The 22,500-nt window shown below is 45.1% G+C and overlaps 1 protein-coding gene and 3 non-coding genes across 4 annotated transcripts in view; all 4 read left to right on the top strand.

The window, feature by feature from the left end:
• The window catches only part of itpr3 (inositol 1,4,5-trisphosphate receptor, type 3), a 49,467-nt gene that overhangs the window by 11,443 nt on the left and 15,524 nt on the right, over positions 1 to 22,500 (top strand). The window contains exons 3-37 of the mRNA XM_070967870.1: positions 1,261 to 1,382; positions 1,667 to 1,753; positions 3,124 to 3,282; positions 3,973 to 4,071; positions 4,173 to 4,256; positions 4,632 to 4,778; positions 4,904 to 4,999; positions 5,113 to 5,157; positions 5,345 to 5,487; positions 5,713 to 5,812; positions 5,911 to 6,071; positions 6,406 to 6,547; positions 6,653 to 6,817; positions 7,631 to 7,803; positions 7,894 to 8,013; positions 8,300 to 8,381; positions 8,752 to 8,867; positions 8,978 to 9,229; positions 9,800 to 9,944; positions 10,051 to 10,195; positions 11,174 to 11,382; positions 11,651 to 11,771; positions 12,295 to 12,349; positions 12,443 to 12,608; positions 14,868 to 15,035; positions 16,608 to 16,682; positions 18,558 to 18,677; positions 18,848 to 18,970; positions 19,381 to 19,581; positions 19,673 to 19,788; positions 19,940 to 20,075; positions 20,440 to 20,565; positions 20,718 to 20,843; positions 21,947 to 22,067; positions 22,394 to 22,500. The exon at positions 22,394 to 22,500 is cut by the window's right edge and continues 75 nt beyond it. Coding sequence (XP_070823971.1) covers positions 1,261 to 1,382; positions 1,667 to 1,753; positions 3,124 to 3,282; positions 3,973 to 4,071; positions 4,173 to 4,256; positions 4,632 to 4,778; positions 4,904 to 4,999; positions 5,113 to 5,157; positions 5,345 to 5,487; positions 5,713 to 5,812; positions 5,911 to 6,071; positions 6,406 to 6,547; positions 6,653 to 6,817; positions 7,631 to 7,803; positions 7,894 to 8,013; positions 8,300 to 8,381; positions 8,752 to 8,867; positions 8,978 to 9,229; positions 9,800 to 9,944; positions 10,051 to 10,195; positions 11,174 to 11,382; positions 11,651 to 11,771; positions 12,295 to 12,349; positions 12,443 to 12,608; positions 14,868 to 15,035; positions 16,608 to 16,682; positions 18,558 to 18,677; positions 18,848 to 18,970; positions 19,381 to 19,581; positions 19,673 to 19,788; positions 19,940 to 20,075; positions 20,440 to 20,565; positions 20,718 to 20,843; positions 21,947 to 22,067; positions 22,394 to 22,500 — 4,553 coding nt within the window. The remainder of the gene's footprint in view (positions 1 to 1,260; positions 1,383 to 1,666; positions 1,754 to 3,123; positions 3,283 to 3,972; positions 4,072 to 4,172; positions 4,257 to 4,631; positions 4,779 to 4,903; positions 5,000 to 5,112; positions 5,158 to 5,344; positions 5,488 to 5,712; positions 5,813 to 5,910; positions 6,072 to 6,405; positions 6,548 to 6,652; positions 6,818 to 7,630; positions 7,804 to 7,893; positions 8,014 to 8,299; positions 8,382 to 8,751; positions 8,868 to 8,977; positions 9,230 to 9,799; positions 9,945 to 10,050; positions 10,196 to 11,173; positions 11,383 to 11,650; positions 11,772 to 12,294; positions 12,350 to 12,442; positions 12,609 to 14,867; positions 15,036 to 16,607; positions 16,683 to 18,557; positions 18,678 to 18,847; positions 18,971 to 19,380; positions 19,582 to 19,672; positions 19,789 to 19,939; positions 20,076 to 20,439; positions 20,566 to 20,717; positions 20,844 to 21,946; positions 22,068 to 22,393) is intronic.
• Positions 9,524 to 9,596, top strand: trnak-uuu (transfer RNA lysine (anticodon UUU)). The gene has a single exon. It is a non-coding gene; the product is annotated as a tRNA-Lys (tRNA).
• trnak-uuu (transfer RNA lysine (anticodon UUU)) lies at positions 13,314 to 13,386 on the top strand. Its single transcript has one exon. It is a non-coding gene; the product is annotated as a tRNA-Lys (tRNA).
• On the top strand, positions 14,502 to 14,574 carry trnak-uuu (transfer RNA lysine (anticodon UUU)). The gene has a single exon. It is a non-coding gene; the product is annotated as a tRNA-Lys (tRNA).

Genomic DNA, 22,500 nt, shown 5'->3' with positions numbered 1-22,500 from the left:
GCTAACTATCTGCAACAGTATTAAAGGAGCATGCTGACGTTACTCGTTATTTCTCTGTTTTCTACCTGGATCATAAACTGGTGAAGATGATGACACCATTTAGCTTTAGCCTCAGCCTGTTAGCATGACACTCACTTTAAAGTTAATTAGTTAACTTCAGCTAATAACATTTGTAAATAACAGTTGTCATCTCAGTTTGGCAAATCAGCAGTCGCAGGCAAACATTGAGAAGCTGCTTCTGTCAACGTCTGTCTGAACTCAAAGGCCCATTTAAATGTTTTATGAATTTTGAGAATAAGATTTGCAGGTGGCAGATGTATATGTTAGCATTAGCATTTTAGCTAGGTAATTTAGCTAATATGCTGTTAAAGGTTAGCTTGACGTGTTTTTCAAAGGACTTATCTGTACCATTACCTTTTTATCATGATCAGCAATGAGTTCAAAATCCACTAAAATCAAATATTTGACACAAGATGTTTATGTTTTCAGCTAGATTCTAGGGGAGATTTTATATTACAATCTGTTTCACATGAGAGTTTGGGCTCAGTGTTAGCTTCTCCGACAGGCTACATTCAGTGTTAGCGTCTCCGACAGGCTAATGTCAATGTTAGCTTCACAGGACAGGCTAGTGTCGATATGTTAGCTTCTTCAGCAGGCTAACAACATTTTTCCACTAAGTTTAAGGTTCGACTGATGATAGTTGATCTGATGCGCAGAGCTGAGCCTGAAAGCTGAGTCTGTAAACCAATAAGTGTTGGTGTGCATAGAAAAAGTCTTCGATCTTTATTTAATGAGAGAAAAGACAAAACTTTTTGTGTCTTTGTTCAGTGTCGTTCTACGAGGGTTCGATGAGGATCCCATCAAATATTTCCAGTAATCTAAAAGGTCCATTTGATTGTCTTTAATCAGCTCAGAAACAAAGGCTATATTTGGTCAAATGTCAGAAATGAAGCCCTGAATGAAACACACACACACACACACACACACACACACACACACACACACACACACACACACACACATACACACACACACACACACACACACACACACACACACACACACACACACACCATCAGAGATAGGCTTAATGTCAGATGCTTCACCAGTTTGACGTTCTGAAACCAAAACAACTAATGAACTTCACATGCTGGTCCACTGACCAGTCGTTACCCCAGGACTAACTTCTTAAACCAGACACGTCGTGGTAGCACTGTCTCACTGAGCTGAACTTTGTCCATCTGTTCTGTCCTCACTCAGATTGTCTCTTCAAGGTGTGTCCTATGAGCCGGTACTCGGCTCAGAAACAGTTCTGGAAAGCCAAACAAGCCAAACATGAGAAGGACAAGATTGCTGATGTGGTTCTGCTGCAGAAACTACAGGCAAGAGACGCACACACACCTTAGCTGTGTGTCCCACACAAACATAAGACTGTCTTTTTTGGACAGCTTGACAGAGAAATGAGTAAAGTGATATCTGTTTGAATGGTGTGACGCTGCAGTTAATCTGACGTACGTTTGCTGTTAGCGGTGTTTGGTTGGAAGATGCCCAGATGTTACACCATGTTCTGAGTAACTGTGTGTGTGTGTGTGTGTGTGTGTGTGTGTGTGTGTGTGTGTGTGCGTGTGTGTGTGTGTGTGTTTGTGTGTGTGTGTGTGTCCTGCAGCATGCGTCCAACCTGGAGCAGAAGCAGAACGAGACAGAAAACAAGAAAGTCCACGGAGACATTGTCAAATATGGCACTGTCATACAGGTGAGTGACTTCTTCTACAGAGGAACAAACATGTCGATGTTGTTTATGGGTTGAACCTGAAGCTGCACATCTGCTGTCACATGTCAGCGTCAGTGAGGAAACTCAGGTCCAGCACTGAAATAAGGTCCTGATCCAGGGCCTGCAGGGGTCAGGGGGGCCCCAGTCCAGAGCCTCTGTTTGTAGGGACTATTTTTATGTGTCCACGCCGGCGACAGCTGTGACCAGAGGCCTCGTGTTTTCCGTCCGTCCGTCCATCAAAGGTCGCTGTGACCTCACGAGCCACAAGAATTCATCCGCTCATTATGACAAAATGTCACCCAAATGTCTCAGAGGGAAAAGTGATGACATTTTATATCCAGGAGGTCAAAGGTCAGCTTCACTGTGACATCATCATGGTGTCCACCTTCAAACTGTCTGATGGCTCAGATCTTCTGCTGTCGTTGAACGTGTGTGAAGTCAGCAGCGTCTCTGCAGCAGCGTCCATGTTTGACGCATCGTCGTCCAGCAGAAGCTGATTGGTTGAGCTGATGTTGATCTTCAGGTGATGGTCATTCATTCTCTGTCCTCCTCTGGACAGACAGTCTCTCAGTGAAGACAGCGTGTCTCTACCTGGACATTGTTCACTGAACTCTTCCTTCATTTCATCAACAAATACTCTTTAATTTAAACTCCTTTCAAGTATTTTCTACAGACGTGATGGAAACTGCAGCTGAGTTTAAAGTCTCTCTTTCACACACACACACACACACACACACACACACACACACACACACACACACACACACACACACACAGTCTTTGTGCTTTGCTCTGTGTATCGATGTATTGCTATCTGTCAGGGTCAATATTGACTTTGCTTCAGAGTGAAGAGACACACACACACACACATGCACACACACACACACACACACACACACACACACACACACACACACGCCCACGCACACGCACACACACACACACACACACGCCTTTGTCCTGCAGATGTCTTTATCTTAACAATCTGACACAGTTTCACTCAACAGCAACCACACCCAGACTCTCACTGTGTGTGTGTGTGTGTGTGTGTGTGTGTGTGTGTGTGTGTGTGTGTGTGTGTGTGTGTGTGTGTGTGTGTGTGTGTGTGTGTGTTGAAGGTGTGGACAGGGTTGCATTAAAGCACCGTACAGATGATAACTGAGCCGCGCCTCTGGCATGTTTAAACACACACCGTGTGTCTGAGGAGGATGAAGCAGCTCGGTGACTGTCTGACTTCCTGTCTGTGGCCCTCAGCTCGAAGCTCATTGGCTCCTGCTGCAGACAGCGCAGAAGTCACACTCAATGATGTAAAAGGTGAGGAATAATCTAGAATGCATGTTCTCTGTGTCCAGTTGCTCCACATGAAGAGTAATAAGTACCTGACGGTGAACAAGCGTCTGCCGGCTCTGCTGGAGAAGAACGCCATGCGGGTCACTCTGGACGGGACGGGGAACGAGGGCTCCTGGCTCTTCATCCAGCCCTTCTGGAAGCTCCGCGCCAACGGGGACAATGTAAAGCACTTCACAACACGCATCTCACGCTGCAGACCAGCTTACAGACCCATGATTTGATGCCTTCAGCGCCACCATCAGGGCAGACTTCACACTTGTACACAGAAATATCAAAATGGACTTGATTTCCGTAGCAGCCTCATGTCTCCAATGACCTTTTCTCTAATAATCCCAGAAATAAAATCAATAATCATGACCATCACAGTCATAATAAAGACTTCATATTTCAACTAAAATCAGAATACTACAGCTGAGGAAACTACAGTAAAAGTACTTGTTAGTGCTGCTGAGTCGCAGTAGATGAATTATTATTTTTAATGGTAGTTTCAGTAATAATTCAGTTGTCGTAGTACAGTAGCAGTGGTTACTGTACAAACAACGTTTGAGTAGTAGTAGTAGTTGAAGCAGCTGTACTACTGGAAGTAGCAGTGATAGGAGTAGTACTATTAGTAGTTGTAGTAGCAGCATTAGTCACAGTCTGGACTTTCTATGTTTTTCTGGAGCTTTCAGTCGCAGCTCACCGCCTTCATCTTCAGGCGAGGACTGTAAGAAAAAGCTCTCGAGTGGGCTGAGCATAAAACTGAGACCTGAACCCAGTCTGGACCTGATCCAGCTGAGCCGACTCACGCTGCTGTAGTAGTAGTAGCAGTAGTTGCTATATGAATATTCAGTGTTTGCTGCCTGTTGCAGGTGGTTGTGGGAGATAAAGTGATCCTGAACCCAGTGAACGCCGGTCAGCCGCTTCACGCCTCAAACTACGAGCTGACCGACCATCCAGGCTGCAAGGAGGTGAGACACAGACGCTCAGTACTGACGCTGAGGCGAGACCAGGACTGAACGTAGTCCTGATACTGACGAGGGTCGCACTGTGTCTCTTCCTCCCTCTGCAGGTGAACTCTGTGAACTGCAACACCAGCTGGAAGATCAACCTGTTCATGATGTTCAGCGACCACAGAGAGGAAGTACTCAAAGGAGTGAGTGAGACAGTACAGCAGTTTTTACAGGACCACAAGTATTCAAGTCATTCAGCAGAAGTAGAATTCTGCAGCATAAAAATACTCCGCTGAAAGGAAGTCCTACATTCAGAATTTTACTGCAGTATTAGCAGCAAAATGGAGAAGTACCCATAATGCAGAGTGGCTTCTGTCAGGTTTCATGGCATTATGGCTTAAGGTGGAGCTCATTTAAAGTACTTCATGTACTTTTGCTAGTTTGATTTCAACCATTGGATTTGAATTTGAACAGTTAAAATACTTCTTAAATAAATTTAGTCAAGTCGAACTTCCACCAGCGAGCAGAGCGGACAGACGCTGCAGACTTTAACGCCTCTGTCACTTCCTGTCTGTCAGGGCGACGTCGTGCGTTTGTTTCACGCCGAGCAGGAGAAGTTTCTGACCTGCGACGAGTACAAGAGCAAACTGCACGTTTTCCTCCGGACGACACTGAGACAGTCTGCGACCTCAGCGACCAGCTCCAACGCGCTGTGGGAGGTGGAGGTACGCAGGGACGCCGGGACACTGAGACACAGAGGGACACACACAGAGAGACACCCACAGACACACACGGTTTCCTTTAAAGCTGACGCTGCTTTAAACTCTCTGTGTGCTGATTGGACCATCAGGTTGTCCATCATGACCCATGTCGTGGGGGGGCGGGACACTGGAACAGTCTGTACCGCTTCAAACACCTGGCCACCGGCAACTACCTGGCTGCTGAGGTAAGCACCAGCAGACTGACAGGAACGTCCTGATTCCTCACAGTCAGTGATAAATAACAGCACTGTGTGAATACTTGGTTGTTTTGTTGTTGTTATTGTTGTTGTTGTTGTAGGAGAACCCTGGCTATAAAGGAGACAATGCGGAGCCGCCGTCCTCGGTGAGTCACTCTTTGACCTCTGTACTGTTGTCACTTCATCAGCACCAGAGAGGCTGAAGACTGAATTACAACGACTTTACTGTTTGACTGACATGTCAGCACACAGCAGAAAGCACCTTAAAGGGAGGCCAGTGTGTGTACTTCAGCCACCTCCTCAGCCTCACCCTGACCTCTGACCTCTCTGTAGATGGACAGCAGTCGCAGCAACAAGCGCTATCACGGCGAGAGGATTAAGTACAAGCTGGTGGCAGTGGCTCACGGGAACGACATCGCCTCGCTGTTCGAGCTCGACCCAACCACGCTGCAGAAGACCGACTCATTCGTGCCACGGTAAGGACGCGCAGCGGCGACTGCGGTTCCTCTCCTTCCTGTTGAACGACTGGGAAGTTTTTTAAGCTAAAGAACGAAAGGAGCGTCTTCGCGCTTTGAACCCTACCGGGTTCGACAAAGTCAGCCTGGTTGCAATGAATTAGTGAGTGAAAGCAGCGTTTCTGTCACAGCAGCAGATTAAACCACAGAGTGACAGACCTGAACCTGATGATGTTTGTCTTCCAGAAACTCGTACGTACGACTGAGACATCTGTGCACCAACACCTGGATCCAGAGCACCAACGTCCCCATCGATATCGACGAGGAGAGGCCCATCAGACTGATGGTTCGTCACGCTCACACATGCTCCACATGCTACGAATGCAACTACAGGACTCAACATCTGATGGTTTATAAAACAACTAATAATAACTCCTCCTGCAGTTAGGAACGTGTCCCACTAAAGAGGACAAGGAGGCGTTTGCCATCGTCTCCGTTCCTGTCATGGAGATCAGAGACTTGGACTTTGCCAACGATGCCAGCGCCATGTTGAGCACCGTGGTGGACCAGTTCAGCCAGGGCTTCATCAGCCAGAACGACCGCCGGTAAAGTAGCATCAAATGGAAACACTCAAGTAAAGTACAGGGACCCTGCAGTACTTCAGTAAATGTATTTAGATACATTCCACCTCTGAATACAGGAGTGCAGCTGCTCTGACTTACCTGTGTGTGAATTCAGGAAGTAGATTCGATGTCTGTCCAGGCAGTTTGATGCAGATAAGATGAAGTGATGGAACTATAGGGTCAGAACTGTTTCCAAATCCAAAGATCTGGTTTTACTGGTTCATGTCTAAGCAGAAGATTCATTTTAACCTGAGCTCCAGCAGACAGGGAGGAAGACCTCGAGGAAGAGTTGATAATTACTGTGTTTGCTGATCAGATTTGCCATCAAGCTGCTGGAGGACGTGGTCTTCTTCGTGGCTGATGTCGTCAACAGCGGTCAGCCGGTCCTGGATGTCGTGATGACCAAGGCCAACCGAGAGAGACAGAAACTGATGAGAGAACAGAACATCCTCAAGCAGGTATGATCAGAACTCCCTCGTGGATTCACGACAAGCAGGAAATGTTTCAGGAAAACATCAAGGACTACCAACAAAGCGGTGCCTCGTGTGTGATTGTGTCTTCAGATCTTTGGCATCGTGAAGGCTCCCTTTAAGGATCGGGCTGGAGGGGAGGGCCCCCTGCTGCGCCTGGAGGAGCTGGCAGACCAGAAGAACTCTCCCTACCAGTACATGTTCAGACTCTGCTACAGAGTCCTCCGGCACTCCCAGGAGGACTACCGCAAGAACCAGGTGAGGAGGAAGATGATGATGATGGTGATCATCCGCCTGCAACTGTCTTTTCAATGACACATCAGTTTCAAATGACATTTGCTTCTAATTACTTGTTTTTTGCTTCACTTGGGGAAGTTTTGAAAACTTGAATACCTGTTTAAGCGTCTGTATAATTTGTTTATAGTCGCCGGTGTCTGTATTGTTTTTATTGTTGTGAATCTTATCTTGCTTCCCACTTTGACCGAGTTTCCCATAAAAGATTTTAATCTCAACAACTTTATCCTAAAGGATGAAGAAAGAGATGATGATGATGATGATCATCATCATCATCATGATCATCATGATGGAGGTGATGATTAGATGACAGAAGACTCTCCCCTTCATGTCCATTTTGTAGCTGTTCTGAAGCTTTCAATCTTATCACGAGCTCCATCAGCAGGTGGAGTTCGCTGAATTGACAGAATGCCTTAAAATCCTTAGAAATACAATTCCATGACAGCTTAGCAAACTCTCTGCAGAAGACAGCAGACAGATTGAAGCTGAAGGCTCCAAAGTGGCTACTAAATGGACCTTGAGGTGAGACGTCACCTGTTGGTCACAAGTTTGATGATGATGTTGACGATACAGATGCTCAGAGCAACGATGATGGAGTTGGTGATGATGGTCGAGATGCTAAAAATGATGATGATGATGATGACAGGGATGCTTGCAATGGTCGTTACTGTTAGCAGAAATTTAAAATACAAAGGGAGGTGAAAAGCAAAAAGATTTCCCCTCTTCAGTCATTCTCCCTCTGGCTCCCCCTCGCTCTCCCCCTCCTCCCACCTCCAGGAGCATATAGCGAAGCAGTTCGGTGTGATGCAGAGTCAGATCGGTTATGACATCCTGGCTGAGGACACCATCACCGCCCTGCTGCACAACAACCGGAAACTGCTGGAGAAACACATCACCAAGACCGAAGTGGAGACCTTTGTCAGTCTGGTCCGCAAGAACCGAGAGCCCAGGTACACCTGAGGAGGGAGGCGGGGGGGGGGGGTGGTCAGTCCGTTGTTGTTAGTTTATTATTCTTAGATTGTGTTTGTGTGTTTGTGTAGGTTTCTGGACTACCTGTCAGACCTGTGTGTGTCCAATAACGTGGCCATTCCCGTCACTCAGGAGCTCATCTGTAAATGTGTGCTGGACCCCAAAAACCAGGACATCCTCATAAAGACAGAGTGAGGAGGGAGGGAGGCATGACCTTTGACCTTTTTCACCTAACGGTTCTGGACGGCACTTTAACCATCAGGAAACGACAGAATGTGGTCTGCAGCAGACATTCGGCAGGACAAAGCTCTGCAAACAGGAGCTGATGATAGCTAATGTCGCATGCTTTTAATGGTGCCAATTTTCCAAAATATAAATGAATAATGGCGTATGTTTTATATTCCTCTCATCCTCTAAATTATGCTTTCAATGTCAACATGTCAGAATTTCATTTGATGTCTGTTTCGCTCCGCCCAGACGTCGTGTCCCCAGAGAGCCGCCCCCTGGTGGTGTTCAGGGAGAATACATGGGGATGGATGACTATGGAGATGAGGATGAGGTGGGTGCCTGCATCACTGCTTTTTTACTGTTTACCTTTTTGTTTTTTCATTGCTTTGTTTACCTGCACAAATGACACGCAGCAACGTTTCCCTGGTCACAATCAAAGCACACGGTTACCAGGATGCACTGGTTCATACTGTATATACTGCACCACGGTGTGTGACGGCAGTACTGCACGCTGTGTACATGCTGACCAAACAGCCAAAGTATGTCAATGAGTTCCTTGATCGGAGTCCTTCCAGCTTACATTATTACAACAATTCACACTGCATTCAAAGACTTTCATTTCTGCCCATTTAAAACATCTGATGATGCATTGCTCATAATGTCTCCCTGAATTTGGATTATATTCTTGTGCCTTCCTGTAGGTGTGGCTGGTGTGGACAGACAAGACCAATGAGAGACAGGAGAAGAGCATCAGACAGCTGGCTCAGGAGGCCAGACAAGGAAATGCTCACGATGAGAACGTCCTCACCTACTACCGGTAAACACGTACAGAGGGGTCATCCGCAGGAAATGAATGAAAAGGCGATATTGTAAATTAATCTAAGAATAAAGCTCATGGAAACTGTCTGTCTCTGTGGACGCCTTCAGGTATCAGCTGAAGCTCTTTGCCAGAATGTGTCTGGACCGTCAGTATCTGGCCATAGACGAGATCTCCAAGCAGTTGGATGTGGAGCTCATCTTTCTGTGCATGATGGACGAGACGCTGCCATTTGACCTCCGGGCCTCCTTCTGTCGCCTCATGCTCCACGCCCACGTAGACCGAGACCCACAGGAGCTGGTGACGCCTGTCAAGTTTGCCCGCCTCTGGACCGAGATCCCCACCTCCATCACCATTAAAGAGTTGGTAGATTTTAATACTACAGCAGTGTTTTATGGGAATCATCATGTCATTAAAAGTGTGTTTTTATCTTGCATGTTTTTTTTCCCACTATGTGGGATCCCACTCTTTGGCATGTAGATCCAGGGCACCTCAGTTGGTAGTGCGACAGACTTTTAATCTTGAGGAGGAGGCATACAGAAAGTCTGCGTCCACAAGTTTTGCAGGCCAAGTGACTGCACTATTCACTGAGTTCATGAAATGTTTGTATATCAGTTGGGAGTGTGACGATTTTTCTGGAAAATAGGGTTTTTGAAGCCTGGGTAGCTCAGTTGGTAGAGCATCAGACTTTTAATCTGAGGGTCCAGGGTTCAAGTCCCTGTTTAGGTGATTTGTCTGATGTGGGTTCATGCAGTTGTCATTATTTATGAGGGTCTGCAGGAACTCTGGTGCTAAGGAGAAAGGTTCAGTATTCTTCTGGGTCTGACTGAGTTCTTCAGGGTTCAAGTTATCCTGTTTCAGGTTGGTAGTAGCAGATGGTCTGTGGATGTGATTTGATCCAAAATAGAGTTGACCTTGTGTATCATCCTCAGTTATGACTCCAACATGGACGACAGCAGAGACAACAAGAAGAACCGTTTCTCCAACACCATGGTGTTCATGGAGGAGTATCTCAACAACGTCCTGAACGATGAGGTGCCGTTCCACAACGAGGAGAAGAACAAACTCACATATGAGGTCTATCCCTGCTGCTCTTCTTCCTCTCTGCTTTTACAACTTTCTCCATCCTTCAGTGTTCCACTTCTCTCCTGTGGTCACTTCCTTTCTTCTGGTCTTCCTCCAGGTGGTGAGTTTGGCCAGACATTTGATCTACTTTGGTTTCTACAGTTTCTTTGAGCTGCTCAGACTCACCAGAACCCTGTTAGGCATCATTGACTGTAGACCCAATCCTGGATACTCTGGCCTCTTATTCCATGATGATGGATCAGGTACTCTCTATTCTGGTTACTGTTAACCATCCATCCATTATCTATACCGCCTATCCCTTTCGGGGTTGCGGGGGGCTGGAGCCTATCCCAGCTACAATGGGCGAGAGGCGGGGTACACCCTGAACCGGTCGCCAGCCGATTGCAGGGCCACATGCAAAGACAGACAAACATTCACACTCACACCTACGGACAATTTAGAGTCATCAGTTAACCTAATGAGCATGTTTTTGGTCTGTGGGAGGAAGCCGGAGAGAACCCACACATGCACGGGAAGAACATGCAAACTTCACACAGAAAGGCCCCGCCTGACCCGGGGATCGAACCGGCAACCTTCTTGCTGTGAGGCACCCGCACTACCTGCTGCGCCACCGTGCAGCCCTACTGTTAACCTAAACTAACAAATACAGTCTTCTTTGTCTGTCATGTTTGATTTAATTAATTCAATTTGAAGATTTTTTTACTGCGGGAGGCACGGTGGCACAAGCAGCTAGTGCGCGTGCCTCACAGCAAGAAGGTTGCCGGTTCGATCCCTGGACGGGGCCTTTCTGTGTGAAGTTTGCATGTTCTTCCGTGCATGTGTGGGTTCTCTCCGGCTTCCTCCCACAGACCAAAAACATGCTCATTAGGTTAATTGGTGACTCTAAATTGCTCCGAGGTGTGAGTGTGAATGGTTGTCTGTCTTTGCATGTTTGCCTGCGACCGGTTCAGGGTGTACTCCGCCTCTCGCCCGTTGAAGCTGGAATAGGCTCTAGCCCCCCTGCAACCCCAAAAGGGATAGGCGGTATAGAAAATGGATGGATGGATGGATTTCTTACTGCATACCTAACCCAGAATGTCATGTTTTTAGAACCGAAATGTGGTATTAATAAAGTGACTTGAAGTGATGAAGACTGTGCGTGAGTCTCTCGTTCTCTTTTCAGGTGTAATGTTGTAAAGTTAATAAGACTCAGCGTTGTTATTTTCCTTTGCTGTCTGCAGGGAAGAACGTGAAGCGCTCCATACATGGGATGGGTCAGATGATGTCCACCATGGTCCTCAACAGGAAGCAGTCCTTATTTGGAGGTCCAGGAACCAGAGGGGCGGGGCTGGGTGCAGGACTTGATGGACAGAGAGGCAGCAAAGATAGTATCGACAAGATGGACCTGACAGTGATGGACACCAAGCTGAAGATACTGGAGATACTACAGGTGAATAATATGACTTAAATTATTTGAAATAAACCCTTCGTGGTCACTTTCTATACAATTCACTCCAATAGCTCAGCCGTAAAGTCTGCACTTATGATGCCAATAATACTCAGGTTTTTTCACATTGTCACGGAGTGTTAATTTAATTATATGTAAGGAAACGATTCATCATCTCTGACCTGATAAACTCAGGCTGGGACTGTCAATGGATCCTCATTGTCTTCATGTGAAACGGTTTCTAACTCAGCCAAACTCTGCTCTTCATCAGTTCATCCTGAATGTTCGCCTGGACTACCGCCTCTCCTTCCTGCTCTCTGTCTTTAAGAAGGAGTTTGTGGATGTTTATCCCATGGGCGATGCCGACGCCACCACCAACATGGAGCACGCAGGTACTCACAGGGCCAATGGAAACACACTCTCATGCCTCGTCCACTCATACATGGGTATTTTTGTGTTAAGTTGATTTTTTTTTTCAATAGAAAAAGAATTTGTAATTTCAATGAGACTTGCTTCTGATTAGATGAAGGAAATGACATTCTTACTTACCTTTTTCCAGAGTATGATTACTGTCTGGTATTCCTGTGTGTATGTGCATGGTATGATTGAACACACATAATGCAGAGTTTGGTTAAGGTGTGTGTTGTTACTTCTCTCGATGCTTCCAGACGTCCCAGTCAACATGGAATCAACAGGTAGAATCTGGAAAACTGTACAAATGTTTATTTTAGGGTTGTAACTTGGAGACAGTGTTAACACCACGTTTTTCCCTGTTTCCATTCAATGTTTGTGAACACATACCTTTCAAAGTGACATAGATGTACTTCCTGTTTAAACCTGCAAATGAATTATCTCCAGTTTTTTACAGATTAGATCCTGTTGTGTATTACCTTCTGTGTGTTTGTCCCTCCTCAGCCACCATCAACCTGCAGCACATTGGCGAGCAGGCAGAGGCCATGTTTGGAGTCGGGTATGTAATTCAGCACATGTCCATGTTGCTCATGTAGAGACATCTAAATGTACACATTCATTCATCAGGCTTCACTCTTACACGCATGTACAGTAAGGGGAACAGTATCCTGGAGGTGGATGATGAAGGCGGGCGGATGTTCCTGCGGGTGCTGATCCACCTCACCATGCACGACTACCCTCCTCTGGTGTCTGGAGCCCTGCAGCTGCTCTTCAGGCACTTCAGTCAGAGACAGGAAGTGCTGCACACCTTCAAACAGGTACACAAACATGCAGAATTAATAGTGTACACAGTGCTAGGGCTGGGAATGACTATTGGCTGAAAGCCATTATCCAACATGTTTTCCTAAACGTTTCACTTTTCAACCTAAAAAGATAAGGTTTCTAATCCTCGACCTAATGAATCACCATACTTTCCACAGAACCTTCTCACAGATGTGAGATGAAGTGAAGAAGGTGTAACTGTAATTTGGACTGCTGGCTGAGCTGTGACAGTCAAAAGTCGTGCAGATTGGCAGACAACAGGCCAAACTTCAGTAACAAATGCAATGCTTTTGACGAGAGTCAGTATGTTTGCATTGACGTCATTATCATGTTCTGCCGGGGTTTTGTGTCCCAGTGTTCAATGAATAAATAATCTAATCAGAAATCAATTCACTTTCTAATACTTCACTACCTGTTGATCGATTTAGTATGTTTGACTGTGTTTTCGTCCGGGGTTCATGTCCCTGTTCAGGTGAATCTCTCATCTATTCGGGTGAACAAGAAAAAGAAAACATGCACAAGTAAAGTCCAACATGAAGTGAGCCTTTGGTGATATTAGCTACCATGAGGTCACTTTTATCTTGGCTTGTCTGTTCTTGGTTGCAAGACAAAGATTTGGTTGAAGCCAGTGTTTGGTACTTTGTAAAGTTGGCCAAAAACTCTTGGTGTCTGTAGCGATGACTTCTTTAAGTGCATCTGAAGCCTGGGTAGCTCAGTCGGTAGAGCATCAGACTTTTAATCTGAGGGTCCAGGGTTCAAGTCCCTGTTCAGGCGAGTGGTTTATTGTGGGTGTGAAGTATCTGTGGTTCTTGCTGTTGTCATTGTTCTTGAAGGTCTGCCGGAAGTCTGCTTGTGGCCTTGGGCAGAGATGTGAAGCTGGACAGGCTGAAGCACCTGCAGACGTCATGAGAACCCATGAGTTCCTTGGGTTCTGCACATTTGTAGGGCCCTGTTTACAGTTACCGTTAGAGCATTTTGATTTAAACTTCACCATGTTTAGATCAGATCATGAATCTGATTGTTTTTTCTAGTCAACATGCAAATCAGGGTTGACTGTCCTCCTGCCTGGAATGAGGTGATGATGGACCTGTTAAGTGCCAAAGATGCTATACGACAAACTACTTGCATACTTAGGCAGCTTAATTACAGCGTTAACATTTTAGCATTAAACTTCAAAACTCACTTGTTTTCACTGATATGAATCTTTTGAGCAAATTCTCGTGAAGTTGTAATCCCAGACTCCCAGAAGTTTGCAGAATGTCTGCTCAAGGGCCCTTGACCATTTGATGAATTGACATTGATTCTCCAAGTCTGCAGAACTCTTCCAGAAGATGTTTCCTGTCATGTCATGCTAGTATAGTAATTAGTATTTCGACTTAGGGTGATGATTTTTTCTAGAAATTCTGTTTTCGAAGTCTGGATAGCTCAGTCGTTAGAGCATCAGACTTTTAATCTGAGGGTTCACGGTTCAAGTCTCTGTTCAGGTGACGCTTTCACATCAAGTGTTCACATTATAAATGATCAGGAAGGCATGAAGGCTTGTCTCTTGAGACCTATCATGGCATTTCTGAAGTGCTCACTGTAATCTTGTTAAGTCTGTGCTTGGTTGCAAGACAAAAATTTGGTCTTTTGCTCTTCAGACTGTGTGGTAACAGTGTCATTGATGGTGTTCACACTTTGTAAGATTGGCCAAAAGATCTTCGTCTTTGCATCAAACTGCATGTGGAGTCATGTCAGAATGTGCAGTGAGTCCCTGGTGAAGTAAAGATTAAACATTTCTTGTATATTGACCTCCAAGGGACAGTACTATCCACCAAGTTCATGGCAAGTGTAGCAATTGGGATTTTGACTCAGGGTAATGATCTATTCCAGAAATCAGGGCATTTGAAGCCTGGATAGCTCAGTTGGTAGAGCATCAGGCTTTTAATCTGAGGGTCCAGGGTTCAAGCCCCTGTTCAGGTGATTTGAAAACAGTGATTAGTATGAGGTTAAGTTTTCATTTAAACTGCAGCAATTTGCCCACTGAGAGAGTGTGGTAGGTTGGTGGAGTCATCTGTCAGCTCTGTCATTTGGGGGAGATATTAATTCCTAAATATTTTAGATTGCCAATGTGAAACAGGAGGTGGGTTGCAGAATCACAAGCATCTTCACACAGTGGTTCTGCTGTAGCAATGAAGTAATAGCATTTGATTCCACTCCTACATCCCAGTTAGCAAACATGCTAATCCTCCAGATGTTTACCTGTGCATGTGCAGGTCCAGTTGCTGATCTCGGCTCAGGATGTGGAGAACTACAAGCTGATCAAGGCAGATCTGGATCGCCTCCGAACATTGGTGGAGAAATCTGAACTGTGGGTGGAGAAGAAGAGTTCAGGTGGAGGGGAGGGGAAGAAAGACAAGAAAGACAAGAAGGAGAAAGCAGAGGTGAGGAGAGAAAGCATGATTATAACATGCATTAATATCGAAAAGGTTAAATGACTGTTTCAAGTATGTGGAGTTTGAGGATTCTGCCACAACTGATACAACTGGGTCATATCTCAACGAGTCGACAGTGGTAAAAAGTGCAGAATCGTCAGCATACAGCTTTAGATTAAGAGAGTTCATACAGAGATATCAAAGCTACTTACTGTCCTAACTCCCAAAGACAATTCTTTCTCAGAAATAGTAAGTATGCGTCTTCTTGTTAAGATGGCTGAGTGACACTCGGAGCTGCTGGAAAGAACTAACTGTATAACCAATAACAAACAAAAACAGCACAAGATTACTCATTGAAGCTTTTTGGAATCAAGGTTGGACTAACCAGAAGATGAAAAATATTTTTTTAGCCTTTGTTTGCATCCTGGTTTTTGAACTCACTGTACTTAATGTTGGTGTGGGGCTTGCTGGTGTCTCAGGTGCACCTGCATGGTCTGGGGTTCAGATTTGGGACTTTTGTTGCATGTTACGTGTATTGTTTCTTTCTACAGTGAAATAAAGACACAAAAATGTCTTCATTACGCCATTATATCATTGTTGTAGATCTTATACACACTTAGATACTGCATATCAAACTATTCAACAACAAGCCAGTTGGGTTCTGGCCTGATAATCAGTCTAAATTACTATTTCATTTGACCTCATCATTCAGTGTGACATTGGATTTCTGTTTGGGAGGGTGTTGATTTTGCTTTATTTTGATCTAACTCGTCAGTAAGGAGTGACATATCTGTTGACGTAGTGGTTACTGGGAGCAGTTAATGTTTTCCATGACAGACAGCTTGTTATGTCTCTAAATTGACTTACAACAACCTGTGCAGCTGCAAACATGGGTCATTTTTCTGTTGCTATGTTTCGTAGACATCGCTAGGTAGCTAGCTATGCGTCCCTGCTCTTAATGCTGCCTACAAAGGTCTCATAGGTTGATTGTTTTTGAATCAGCGACCAGATTGGAAACATGGCAGAGATTCAGAGATCCTGTCAAATTCATACAAAATGAAAGATGTACAGCACACCATAAAATTTGTCGTGAAGCCCATGGCTAGTTTTCATACTGCATGCAGTAAAGCTCCTAACTATCCATCCATCCATCTATTTTCTATGCCGCTTACCCCTTTCGGGGTCGCGGGGGGGCCGGAACCTATCTCGGCTGTCAACGGGCGAGAGGCAGGGTACACTCTGGACCGGTCGCCAGCCAATCGCAGGGCAGCTCCTAACTAACGAGAGTAAATATCAAGAAGTAGTTTTGATGTATAGAAAGCTTTTTCTTCACAGTAGCTTATTTATAATCTCAAATGTATTTAGGTAAAGTATTAAGGTCAAATGACTTCTGTGTCAACAAAGCTATGAGGGTCCCTGAGGGTCCACTTGACCCATAATTTCCGATCACGTATATGTGTTTCTGATCGTAACACATATACTGTATTAATGTAATAGTTTGATTTGTGATTCAAGTGTGTATAATGCAGTGCCAGACCCAGATAGAACTGCATCTGCTGTGTTACCCTCTACATCCTGCAGGGGGCATCAGAGGACGCGACACCCAAGAAGGAGAAGCTGGAGAAGGGCAACGAGAACTACCAGAAAGTCAAAGAGGTGAGAGCAGTTGTCCATCAGGTCTCCTTTAAGAGGTGATTTCGGTTTTTGGTTTGTTTTTTGGTCTCCACCTGTTGTGGTCTGTCTCTCGTGCGCTTCCCAGAAATCACCTGTCAATTAATCAGTGGGGGCGGTGCTGCAATGTCTTTTTGTTGATGAGGTTTATGTGATGCTTTTGTCTTTGTCTCGTCACCAAAGGTGGCTTTTACTGCTCAGTATAATTCCATTTCATCATTTCCCCCCAAACACTCCGAATAAAATCATCTGCCAAATGTTTCTACAAAAGGATTTTTATAAAATCTATCGTTATGCAACTCCTGCATCCCTCACTGTCTGCACACTGAAGGAGGTTCTGGTGTAATCATTCCTCCTGTTCCTGCTGGCTCTGAAGCACTGCACACTGTGAGAGACAGAGGACACGATCCACAGTCCTCCTTTTGTGTACAATTACTCCTAAAGTTCAACCAATCGAAACTACCGATCGGTCGATTCTCACTTCCAAGTGTTCAACTGTTTCCACTTTGTGTCCAATCTCCAAGTCCAGATGATCTTGTGTTTGATCGACCTTTTGGATGAGCTCAGCTTTCCAATGATCTCCGTCTTCAGTCACAGCAGATCACACAAACTGTCCACACTGGAGTTTAATTATAATCCATTTTAGCCTTTCAGTCTTGTGACTGATGCGCTTGATTTCCATTCAAAGGTACGTTGTGATTTTAGACGACAGCTTGAACTCGTTCAGTTTACGTTCAGCGAGTTTTAGATGAAAAAGATTCTGACGAGACAAAACTTATTTAGTATCAGAAGAAACAGCAAACAGAAGTTACAATATTTCAGCCATTTTGATCAAACATTTTGTATTTGTTAATTAAACTGCTTTGTGCTGTAATTTCAGTCCGTCACGTGAATTCAGACCTTTAACTGAAATACAGTGATTTTTATTACTTGTTTGTCCTCAGTCTTCCTTTATTAAAAATGCTCGTTGAAAACATGTCGGTTTTCTGTTGATTGAGAGTGTTTTCAGATACTTTGTTTTTGACTTTGTACAATATTTGTGGATTCTGTGATTCTTGATGAGTACTTAAATTACTGCTTTCCTCATTCTTCACACAGTCAGCAACGGGACTATTGGCGAACAGTAAAAAGTGTTTAGTGAAGCCTAATCTTGGAAATCCTCATTTTTAAAAGCAGTAGTCTCAGACGTACGTAGTTACTTTAAGATCACTCCCAAAATCTAAGTGTAGTTTTTTTAATTTGAGCATCTTTTCTCATAAGTTTGCTTCAGTCTTATTTAAATCCAGTGAGAGTTTGTCAAACCAGTTCTTTATGTTCTAACTTTGTATTTCCTTTCTTTGTTTGTGTCATCTGGAAATAAACTACATTTTAACATTTCACAAACTTGACAAACATAATTTACAATATGTAAGCAGTAATAGGCCTAACACTGAGCCACGAAGAACCCCACAGCTAACCTTCAAGATACCTGATACCTGTTCTCCAGGTAACTAGCACACAGTGAATAATGTGTGGAATATTAAGTGAACAGCTTTAAGGGAATGATGAAGCTTCAGTGAAGCGTTTTACAGAGCAAAGACGAATTTGCTTTGATGTAATTGAAATCTGATTTCCAGCATATTTTATTTTTATTTATCTTTTATTAATTATTTCACTCTTTCAGTTTCAGCATCATAATTTCTCCTCGTCAGTTAAGTGGAGAGTAAATTATATTCTTGTTCTCCAGGAGGTACAGTTAATGTGAAGAAAGAACAGTTTTCATAACCTGCCCATAAACAAATATGTTTCATACGTTTCTGTGAATCACTAGAATGATTTCCTTCCTTCATCTCGCTCTTCATCGCTTCGTCTCCTCTGCAGATCCTCGAGAGGTTGAATAAGATGTGCAGCAGTGGAGTTTGGAAGAAGCAGCAGAGGTTGCTGAAGAACATGGGAGCTCATAAAGTCATGCTGGACCTGCTGCAGGTGTCCTATGACCAGGTGAGACTGGTCGCCGCCAAAATAAAAGCATTATAAGGAATGCGTTGAGCCGTGGCTGAATGATATCTGGAAACTGGAATACAGTAAACAGATGAACTTAAAGCTGATTGGAGAAGAGCAGCGTTGTTCCGGCTGTTAACGTTTTCATCTCTCGGCCCGTGTGTTTGCAGAACGATGTGAAGATGCAGGAGATCATCAGGTACACTCACCTGTTCCTTCAGAAGTTCTGTATGGGGAACCAGGAGAACCAGGCTCTGCTGCACAAGAACCTCACTCTCTTCCTCAACCCCGGGGTACACTGCTTCTTTAAGTCATCAGCTGATCTGCAGAAAGGTCTTATTTTGGTTCGGCGAATCATTTTAGTCAGTTGTCAAGTCAACAACACCAACAGTGTAAACACACACACACCAGCGTTGAACAACAACCAGCATCCTGATAGTTTGTCTGTTCTGAGTCTGGAGTGATGAAGATCTGAGGGGTTCATCATGTGAAGATGAGACGTTTGCTTCTATCAGAAACCCTTCAGATAAAGAAGATAGAACATAAACAGAGCATGTCGACGTCTCTTCACCATCACTGCTCCGAAACGTTTGCTCCGTTCATGAGATGCTGGACTGAAAGTGAATCAGCAGCAGCTCTGATGGTCGTTTACTGGTTTAAGTTCTTTATCAGTTAAAGACGCGCTCTCCTCCTCCGCCTGCAGCTGCTGGAGGCCGAGACGGTGCAGCACATCTTCAGCAACAACTACCAGCTGTGCAGCGAGATCTCCGAGAGCGTCCTGCAGCACTTCATCCACTGCCTGGCCACGCACGGCCGCCACGTCCAGTACCTCAACTTCCTGCACACCATCATCAAGGCCGAGGGCAAGTACGTCAAGAAGTGTCAGGACATGATCATGACCGAGGTGAGGACGGGGACGGGACGGGACGCGTCCCCTTGCTTCAGAATGTCTCGGTGTGCTTGTGCGTCGATGTAATCTTCTGATCTCTCTGCAGTTAACCAACGCCGGCGAGGACGTCGTCGTCTTTTACAACGACAAGACCTCCTTCAACGCCATGCTGGCGTTAATGGCCGAGAGCAGGGAGGGCGTCGGCGAGAGCAGCCCGCTCAGGTAACCACGGAAAACAGAAGAACGGGCTGTTTCAGCTTTGTGACGATGCATTTTCAGCTGATCCAAGAGGCTTTTAGAGAGTTTATTGAGCTGAAGAAGACATGAAGGAAGTGTTCATCCTGCAGCTCAGCACAGGTGTTGTCCTCTGCAGGTATCACATCTCTCTGGTGGAGCTGTTAGCAGCCTGCGCTGAGGGGAAGAACGTTTACACTGAGATCAAATGTACCTCGCTGCTGCCCCTGGAGGACGTGGTGCGAGTGGTGACCCACGAGGACTGCATCACCGAGGTGTGTGTGTGTGTGTGTGTGTGTGTGTGTGTGTGAGTGTGAGTGTGTGTGTGTGTGTGTGTGTGTGTGTGTGTGTGTGAGTGTGAGTGTGTGAGTGTGTGTGTGTGAGTGTGAGTGTGAGTGTGTGTGTGTGTGTGTGTGTGTGTGTGTGTGTGTGTGTGTGTGAGTGTGAGTGTGTGAGTGTGTGTTTTACCCACACTTTACTGCTCTTATCCATACAGCCTTTAACAGCCTTTTAACCTTTCAGACTCGCTCACTCTCAGTAAAGTTTTCCACATGTCGACTGCCAGCTGCAGCTACAGTTAAAGTCACTGAAATCCGTCTGTCTCCGTCTGTCTCTGCCTGTCTCCGTCTCTGTCTCCAGGTGAAGGTGGCCTACGTGAACTTTGTCAATCACTGTTATGTGGACACTGAGGTGGAGATGAAGGAGATCTACACGTCGAACCACATCTGGAAGCTTTTTGAAGACTTCACCGTGGACATGGCGAGGGTAAGAGCTCCGACTGTCACTGCTGGAGACACATCACAGAGGCCCAGTTATTAGTCACGTCCAGTCATTAGACACACACACACACACACATGTACACACACACACACGCACACACACACACACACACACACTTTGTTTGTCTTCCTCCGCAGGTCTGTAATAAACGAGATAAGCGTCTTTCTGACCCCATCTTGGAGAAATACATCATCAACGTGGTCTTTGACACCATCAGCGCCTTCTTCAGCTCGCCCTTCTCTGAGAACAGCACGTCTCTGCAGGTCAGGACCATGATGCTCTTATCTTATCTTATCTTATCTTATCTTATCTTATCTTATCTTATCTTATCTTATCTTATCTTATCAGCGAGGGTCCGGGGCTGTGGTGGAAACATGATTAAGTTAGACGTTCTCCGGTCCAAACGTATGATTTCCAGTATTTCTGAATGTCTGTATGAACGAAGCAAATAACACATTTTGATGAAGATGTGGAAATGACTGCTGAGACTTTGTTACTACTTATCGACATAACAAACGCTTTTACTGCTTTGTGTTTGATTCATGTTGAGTTCTAACCTCTTTCTGGGAAAATATGAACTTTATTTTATGGTATAACTTTATTTATTTGTTCACTTAAACACACAGTAGATGTGGAAATGCCAACAACCCCCATAAATAAGGACAGAAAATGTCATCTTTAAATCTGTACATAAGAAAATCACTGTCCTTTTCCCGCCTGCTGAGAGACATTCATTCATTCATTCGTTCGTTCATTCAAAGTTCATGTAAATAAAACATCTAAGAGATAAACGAACAGAGGAAGGCAATAAGAAGACATTAAGACTTTCTAATCGGGGCAGTAAGTTAAATAAGTTATTTGTTAAATCAGGATAATTAAGATGTGAAAGAAACTTTTCCATCCGTCCAGATGCAGAAATATTTCTGTTCTCAACCTTAAATCTGTTCATAGTGGAAATATTCACATCAGTTTGGTCCAAACTGTCTCACTGTGAGACGCCACCTGGCGCACCTCTGTGACATTTGTGACGTGTTTTTATTATGTTTTATTTTGAAAATGTACTGGATTCTCTGCTCTGTTCCTGTGTGTGACTTCCTGTCTGGCTGGATCTGCTTTGTGTCCATGGACTTGTCCTCAGAAGTGAGGTTCAGGCCTGACAGCAGCCAGCTGGACCTCCACAGACGGGCAGGCTGAGCAACAGCTCCCCCTGGTGGAAACCCTTCAGAACACAGCGAGGTTCTGCTGCTCTCTGAGCTCTGTAATAACAGGAAGAGACACACAGTGTCCGTAATGACGCAGTGAAGTGACAGCAGGTAGATCACCTGTTGGACCTGTACTTACCTGTGAACACCTGTGCTCCTCTCAGACTCACCACACCATCGTCACTCAGCTGCTTCAGTCGTCCGTCAGACTGCTGGACTGTCCCTGGCTGCAGCAGCAGCACCGAGGACAGGTGGAGACCTGCATCAAGACGCTGGCTATGACAGGTCAGACACACACACACACACACACACACACACACACACACACACACACACACACACACACACACGCGCGCCTCAAAAACTGGATGTTTGACAGTATTTTGGTTTCTGTCCTCATGGAAACGTTTGCCGTCATCGTCAGTTCGTCATGTTTTAACATCAGTTTGTGTCTTGTGGAGGAGTTGATCTTTAGAGAAACATGTCACAGACGTCTGATCTGAAATCTGCTGTCGACGCTCGTCTGAGTCTCAGAATTCGGCCTCTGACGGAGCTCGCACGGATTCCTCTCTGTGTTTTCTGCCTGATGGTTTTCTGACTTCTTCCTTCAGCGAAGAGTCGCTCCATCTCTCTTCCTCTGGACCTGGAGGCTCAGATCAGCTCCATGCTGTCCACCTCCGCCCTCAACTCTCTGTCCCGCACCAACCCAAGCTACAAG

This window comes from Chaetodon trifascialis, chromosome 8 (assembly GCF_039877785.1).
Source record: "Chaetodon trifascialis isolate fChaTrf1 chromosome 8, fChaTrf1.hap1, whole genome shotgun sequence".
Classification (NCBI taxonomy): Eukaryota; Metazoa; Chordata; class Actinopteri; order Chaetodontiformes; family Chaetodontidae; genus Chaetodon; species Chaetodon trifascialis.
This window is presented reverse-complemented; position numbering and strand designations above follow the sequence as displayed.